Raw genomic sequence first — 8187 nt, 5'->3', positions numbered from 1 at the left:
TGTTACTTGCGTAGTGAAGAAAAGGTTTTGAAAATGGGTTAAAGCAGATATTTGGAATGTGCTGCTTTTGCATTAGTACTGGTTCTGCAAAGAAGACTGAAGAGTGAAATCTACATACGGCTCCAAAAACAGCCAGCTAATTCAAGTACGAAAATCAGAACAAAAAAATTTAAGGTACAATGGAAAACAGCTTTCTTACATTCAAGCAGAAGAATAAAACGGTTGTAGCAAAGCTGGTTATACAAAGACTCTCCGCTTTCAGTCTGTGGCATGGTAACTCGCCAAAACAGACGTACACACACAAACATACAAACACAAACGCTCACACACACACACACACACACACACATACACTCTCTCTCCCGTGCATTTAAAAAAAAAAATAAATAAAAGAGATTCTTTAAAAGCAAAGACATACCTTGTTGCACAAGATACAAATAGTTAGGGATTCGTAGAATAAACAGCATATCTGAAACACTATACAGGTTATAGCAAGCCCTTCTAGTTCCTCAAAGTTTTTCAGCTGTTATGCACACTAGCATGCTTGTTGAGTACGGGTAGCAACTTTCAAAATAGAATTCAGAAATCATGCAAGAAAGGTATAAAACAAATGCTATTATATAGCAAATAATAGGACCGTCAAGAACGGAACGGAGTTAATTATAAAAAGACTTTATCAACATGCACACTTTACCCATTGGTTTTAAGAAAGGGTTGCCTGGTTTCCCTGAACACAGTAGACAAACGTTTGACATGGCAGTTAGTGACAAATGAAATCATCCAAATCTCAACCCCCCACCACTTTTACTAAAACAAGAAGTGTATGTTGAAGAATACTGCATATAGTATTGCTGGCCACAACCACTAAAGCAATGTTTAATTCGAAGAATGCAAATATCGGACTGACTTTCTCACATGAAGTGTTTGCCTACTTCTAAGTTCTAACAGCAAGTCAGCTTTTAAGTATAGAATCCACATAACACAGCTTATTCTCAGACCGTTAAAATTCACAAAACGTCCTTTGTGAGGAGGTAAAGGAAGAGCATCAAAGATCATCAAGAAGTAACTACTGACACAACACGTCCCAGCACTGAGATCTTTTACTACTGCCATCATCGCATTCTTCGCAATATGTGTCACAACGCGGTGGAATCAGGCGCTCATCAATTTTTGGGATTGTGGAGTTGTTGGTACCATCTTAAAGCTTGTTCATTTGTTTTGCAGGGTTTTAAAAAAAATTCCCATCTATCTTGAATAGAAGTCAAGATATTTGCTATTGAAGGAGGTGGGGGTCACCTGGTGTCAGATGTAAAATTAGTGAGAAATGAATGGCCACCAAAGTTTGGGGATTTCCAAAGCTTGAGTATCCTTGAATTTTGTGCTTTTGATCAATATTTTCAGTAAAATCGACACAGAAATGTGTTTTCACAAGGAAATAAAAAGTGCTGAGCAAAAAAACAAAAAATATTAGGTAAAAAAATTGTAAAATGGGCAGGAATACGCCTGTTTCTTTGAATTCATTATTTAGAATTATCAGAGCACCTGATTTTCACCAGGATGAATCACATACAATATTCCATTGTTTACGACAACGCTCAATTACAGCACTTGGCATTTCCTGTGTAATCAAATCCCTCAGTTCACTTGTCACTTATTCTCATTTAGATTTCCCACAGCTAGACTTCGGGCACAAAAAAAAATACGTTTGTGTCACAACACGGTGGAATCAGGCGCTCGTCAATTTTAGGGCATATAGAGTTATTGGTATCATCTTAAAGCCTGTCCATTAGCCTTGCTTTTGATGGAAAAAAATATCTGTTTATCTTGAAAAAAAGTCAAGATATTAGCGATTGTAGGAGGTGGGGGTCGCCTGGTTACAGAGGTAAAACTAGCGAGAAAATGGCCGCCAAAGATGAGCTATTTCCTTAGCTTGAGTCCGCGGAAACTGAAAATTTACATCTTTTATGCCTTTCATCAACATTTTTCTGTAAAATCGACACAGAAATGTGTTCTTGAATGGGCATGAAAGGTGTTGAGCCAAAAACAAAAATTCTATAAAAATTTCAAAATCTGCGGAAAAAAGCCAGCTTCTTGACTTTCATTATTTTGACGAGCGCCTGATTCCACCAAGTCGTGCCAGATTTGTATTTTTTGGGGGTAAAATTTTAATGCACTCATCAACACAATTTAGATCATTTAAATTAGGAAGCCAGCAGTTTTTACCCTATCAATCAGGACCAACCTGGGTTGGGTGGGATGGGATAAAGCATCAAAGTAGGCAGACGGAGATGACTGAAAAAATAACCTCCCCACTTGTGAATCAAAAACACTCCTTTTGCATTTCGACAGCTCTAGGGCCCGAACCACTACACCACAGATGCTCATATTTTTATCATTTAACAGAGAACTACAAAACTTAATAGTGTTATACATCTTTTATCTAATCATCATCAAAACTAGCGTATGTTTTTTCCAGTCTCATTTGAATTTGACCAACGTTACAATCATAAAATCCTAACTAGTAATAAAAACTGACATGCAAAATACAACAAACACAATGGCATTAGTGTCTGCCATTTATTTATTTTTTACTGTTGTTAAATAAGCCTAGAAAAAGTGTTCAGCAGTACCATAATAACTGGTTCATTCGTTTAAATCAGCAAGACAAAATGCTTATCTTTTTACACACTTTTCATCTCAGTGCTTATTAATAAAAACTTTGGGCACGGAAGACTAACAAAGATATGGTTGTTTCTAGTAAAGAAAACTAAATCAAGACAAAAACGACCATTTGGGGCTGGGATTGAGCAAGACAGACAGACAGACAGACAGACAGACAGACAGACAGACAGACAGACAGACAGACAGACAGACAGACAGACAGACAGACAGAAACACCAGAGGGACAAGACCTACAACTGATGCCTTCTAACCACTCACATAAAGATAATGAGCTGGGGAAAAAAACAAACCCAAAAAACAATGGCATCCAGAAAACCCCATAAGGACTGGGTTCAGGAGTTAATCAATGACATTGGGAGACACATTAACACTTTCAAAATATACTTAAGTAGACTTGTAGCTAAAGGAGGAAAAAAACCAACCAAAAAAAACAGCTACACACCTGCTGGTGGCGCACCAAAGCCTTGGGAGACGGGGCTCGAACCCATGGTTCCCGCACCCGCATTGTTCCAGTTGATGGGCACTGCACCAGCACTGCCACCACTCCAGCTGACTCCAGCACCGCTCGATGGAGTGCCTAAAGAAAGAAGGTAAGCGGCCATTTGCTTTAGTAGGAGTTTTACAGCACTTGCAACACAATTAGGTCATACAAGTGCCGAAGATTAGAAGTGTTACAAGAGAGTAACAAACACCAAAAAAGAAGGAGAGATCAGGACGATGGATGTTCGATAGGAAACAAGGAGCAAACCACACCAGAGCACACGCCAACCACCCAATGGTAAGTGGTAATTAAATTCGGGAGTTTTAAGTTTTTCAGATTTTGAAATACAATCCATGCAACAGTACAATAGACAATCATTAAAACATCACATTACATAACACACAAGCTATCAGTAGAACAATTTCTGGTGAATTAAAACAAGGATTACACATTATAAACTGAATTAATTCATAAGTCCACTTGCTGCTAATTAAATTGTCATACAAAAGCAGTTATCCACCGATAGGAGGGCTTGAGAGATCCACAGGGAAGCATCTTTTTTTTAACACTTTTTTATCCACAAGCCCATTGGTGCAAAGATGATGTAATGGTGCACCATTAGCTTACTCAGTATCATACTGGGCTATGGAGTGGACCATCCTGGTTTGAACACGCAACAGTTGAATTGTCTGGGGAGTTTTAAAGGAACCCCATCCACTTGCTTTGCTCTGTCATATAGGAAATGAATGTCAAATTCAGACGTCTCAACTCTTGTATATATCCTAATAGTGTTGAAACGGGCATCCAACCCATCTTCCTCTCTCTCTCTCTCTCTTTCTCTCTCTCTCTGCTTTATTCACCCTTTTATAGGATGAAAGCTGCCACGAAGAGTTCTCCATCAATCTCTGTTCTGAGTGATCCTCTCCACCTCCTGCCACCTGTGTACCACTGATCTGAGAGCTGCCTCCCTGGTGGAACTCAGCCTTTCTTTCTTCTTCCTTACTCAAGGATTTTATCTTAAGCTTTGCCATGTCACATTATGAGGTGGCTTGTTTAAAGTGAGCCCAATTCACCACCATCTTCTTTTCTTGATCTCACCATTTTAACCCCTCCCACTTTCTGTATCAACAAATGCACAAAGCAGAGAGCAGTTGACGCCACAGTGATACTTGTCTGTCTGTCCCTGGCCATTTCCTCCAGTTTGGACACGCATCCAGGCCCTTGGTGGTTAACTCATCTCTGATCGGACTTCCATAACTGACAGTCAGTCTACATCTTCTTTTTGTTCCATTTGGTCTCTAGCACCATGTCTAAAAGGGCAATCTTAACCCATACCATTAAAAAAACCAAAAAAACAACCCCAATCACAAAAGGACCTAGATACTCACTGACAGGAGCACTGCTGCTACTGCTCCCACCCCAGTTAATGGCCCCACCCTCTGGGCCGCCCCAATTGATGGCCGTGGCCGTGGTGGTGGGGGCACTGAAAGCACTGTCAAGATCAGCCAGGGCTGCATACTTGTCGCTGATGGCCGAAAAAGAGGCCGCCGTGTGGCTTTGTGGGGCAGGGGCTGGGGCGGCAGCCGGTGTGTTGCTAGAGGTTGGGGTCAGGCCTGTGCCCATGGGCTGGAGAGGAGCTGAGGGGGATGGAGGGGACGAGGAGGATTAGTTAACGGTCTGCTTTAGTTTTTAGTAAGTGTTTTACAGCACTTGCAACACAATAAGGTCACATAAGTGCCAAAGATTAGAGGTGTTACAAGAGACACAAAAGAGAAGGAGCAGACATAAGGATGATAGATGTTTGATAGGAAAGAAGAAGCAAACCATAGCAGAGCACCCGCCAACCACCCACTTAGTTGAGGGTATGGGCAAGATAATATAAGAGAAAATGAAGGAGTAGAAGGAATGTATAGAATAAGTTGCCTAGTGAAAATACAGTCAAAATTATCCAAAACGGCCACCCATTGTCGAGGAGATAAAGTGATTGTCTTAGACTGGATGTTTAGGACAGTGCCATTATAATGTGAACAAAATGCAAGGGGGAAGTGGGAAGTGGTCCTTTGTACAGGTGATTGTATTGGACAGGTGGCCATTAGAGCAGCTTTGACTGTAGCTAGCTGTCTACTGTGAATCAACAGGGAAACACATTAAGCCATGAGTCACCATGGCAATAAAATATTAAGCTGTGAATCACCAAGACATCAATACATTAAGCCATGCCCATGAGTCACTATGACAACAAAACATTTATTCACAAAATAGAAATACAGAAAAAATTCCATTCAGTTTGAGTAAACAGAAAAACATCCAAACAGTGATGGGTCCTCCAGCACAGGGAACAAGAGAGGGAAAGAAACGAAGTTTAGAACCTATCAGTGGTACCCTCTAACCGCCCGTAAAGGAAAAACTGAGTGGGCAAACAAGCCTACTGACACAAGAAAATCACTTGTGGAACACTTTTAAAAAACGTCAGAGATGGAATTAAGAACTAAATAGGTGTTAAACCGCTCTCAGTAAGTTAAGTCCAAATGACGTCCGGAAGCTGAATAATGATAGATGGAAATTTGGCTTTGAAAAAAAAAGTCTTTCCATAGAAAATATTACCATATTTTCAGTTCTTGCCAAATTCAAGATTGGTACCAGATTTGAGTTTTCTTTCTAACTTCGGTCAAATTCAGCGACATATCATACACCTCATTCTGACTGGGCACATGATAAAACGAATGGAGCGTACTCACTGTTTGATATCGGAAAGGCTGCTGGTGGAGGCTGTGCCTGGGGCACAGGTGCTGTGGCTGTTGGCTGTGGGGGAGCTGTGCTGAAGCTGTTAAAGTTGCTGAAGTCGGCGAAACCTCCTGCAAGGGGAAGACAGATAAACATAGTGAGCCTGAGAGGTGTGTGGAGCAGTGGTCTATAGATAAAGAAGAGCGAAGAAGAAAAGGATAACAAAAAATGAAATACAAAAGAAGAAAAAAAGCACCCCTCCTCCCCTTCCCCCTAAAAATAAGACACAAGAATGAAGGGATAAGACAAATCCAAGTCACTTTAAAGGTGAACTTCACACTTTGTGAGTGTGTAGGTACTTCAATATCTCTCCGTTCAAAAGGTGCAAGAGAGCAATCTTCAAAGACAAAATTCAGTTCGTATTTAATTTGAAAAAAATTTATCAAAAATCGTTCTGAAAGAATCTTTGTTTTGTTTTGTGCAGAGACAGAATTAGACACCATTCCTCTTCTTTCAGTCCAATATCTTAAATTATCTTCAGAAATGTTGCATTATCGGAATATTTCCAATTGTCAAAGAATAGAGACAGTAAATATGCTCTAGGCCTGCCTCTTCATCTTTTTCCATAAATCTTTTTGGATACAGTGAGATAATCAAGACTCCCAAGACAGCAACTGGGTAAAAATAAAAAAAGCATTTTGCCTCTTTCATTTTGGCTCCAGTGGGCATCACTGCAAATAGGCTGTACAAAGCACAGACTTATTTGTTTTCTTTTCTTCCATGAAACTCTCAACATTCTTCTTATAAACCATTATTTCCTCTCTTCCAATTCACCCTTTATCTCTTTAGTAGTTGCTCTTATCAGCAATCACAGCAAAAATATACATATATATATAAATATCTAATATATAAAACCACTCACCATCGGCGCTCCCAGAGGTGGCGGGAACGTTGGAGGCGAAAGGGTCACCGCCCAGGTCTCCCAAGAGGTCAAAGCCCGACGAGGGTTTGGCCACAGCTGCCGGGGCGGGGACAGCGGCGGTGGAGTTGTTCTGCTGGGAGCTGACGGGAGCGGCCAGGGGTGTTTTGAAGGCGCTCGGGTGGGGGACAGTCACTGGTGCTGGCTGCAGTTCATGAAAGGAAAGCTTCATTTAGTTTGGATAAGGGAAGAAGCAAATCAAAACAATAACAGTCATTCAGAGCAGAGTTCTGGAAACGGTTTAGGGTATTCTTAGTTTGAGTAAGAAGCCTTTTATGGCACTTGAAACACAATAAGGTCGTATAAGTCCCAAAGATTACTCTAATAAAAAAAGGAGGACAGACAAGGACAATAGTTGTTTGATAGGAGAGAAGGAGCAAACCACACCAGAGCACCCGCCAAACGCCCACTTAGGGTAGTTGGAGTAAAGAGTAGCTGAAACAATAATGGTCGTTTAGTGCAAGGAAGAGCAAGACATACAGACAAAGACAAAGAGGGGAAAGGAAACAGGTAAAACACACCAGTGGATCCTCCAACCACCTGTGATTAGTAAGTGTGGAGAAAGAGTAAGACAGACAGACAGACAGTTTAGTTTTAGTAGAGGTTTTACGGCGCTCGCACCTGCATAAGGTCATATGAGCGCCAGAAGATTAGAGGTATTACAAGAGAGTAACAAACCTTAAAAAGTAGAAGGGGAGATAAGAACGATAGATGTTTAATAGGAAAGAAGGAGCAAACCACACCACAGCACCCGCCAACTACCCACTAAGACAGACAGACAGACAGGCAGGCAACAAAAGGAAAAGGTTTAATTTATCTGAGTAAAGACAATCATGTCGAAACAATAATAGTAATTCTTATAGTGAAGGGGAAAAGTGTACCAGAGACAAAAAGAAACGACACAGCTCAGGAAAAGGTTTCTTTAACATCGAGTAAAGAGAAGAAACACATAAAAATTAAAAACAAAAATGGTTGTTTTGAGCTGGGAAAGAGAAAGATGGACAAAAACGGTAGAGTTCAGAAAAAAAGGGGGGAGGGGGAGGGAGCTTATGTTAACATTAAAAGCCAGAATTCTTGTGTTTGACTAAAGAGAAGCACATCAGTACTATAACAGTCATTCCTTGGTGCTAGGAAAAAGGAAAGATAGACATTCCATTCCACTGAGTAGCTCCGTCATTCTGCTGGGTACAGGATCCCACTCAACCTAGGGTAACCTTATAAAAGCAGCCCGTCTCTGAATTGATCTTAATTATGTAAATTGTACTGCTTTGTTTCATTTGGCTTTTGTTTGTTGCTTTTTTTTGGGGGGGGGGGGGGGGGC

At 40.7% G+C, this 8187-nt stretch overlaps 1 protein-coding gene across 1 annotated transcript in view; it reads right to left on the bottom strand.

Annotated features, from left to right (window-relative positions):
• LOC101850109 (arf-GAP domain and FG repeat-containing protein 1) overlaps nucleotides 1-8187 on the bottom strand; it is a gene marked incomplete in the record, with an annotated part of 53785 nt that overhangs the window by 4166 nt on the left and 41432 nt on the right. The window contains 5 exon segments of the mRNA XM_013086973.2: nucleotides 695-727; nucleotides 3125-3259; nucleotides 4552-4800; nucleotides 5902-6018; nucleotides 6810-7011. Coding sequence (XP_012942427.2) covers nucleotides 695-727; nucleotides 3125-3259; nucleotides 4552-4800; nucleotides 5902-6018; nucleotides 6810-7011 — 736 coding nt within the window.

Source organism: Aplysia californica, unplaced genomic scaffold (genome assembly GCF_000002075.1).
Source record: "Aplysia californica isolate F4 #8 unplaced genomic scaffold, AplCal3.0 scaffold00528, whole genome shotgun sequence".
NCBI classification, from domain to species: domain Eukaryota; kingdom Metazoa; phylum Mollusca; class Gastropoda; order Aplysiida; family Aplysiidae; genus Aplysia; species Aplysia californica.
The sequence above is the reverse complement of the archived record's forward strand: the minus strand, read 5'-3'. Positions and strand labels throughout refer to the sequence as shown.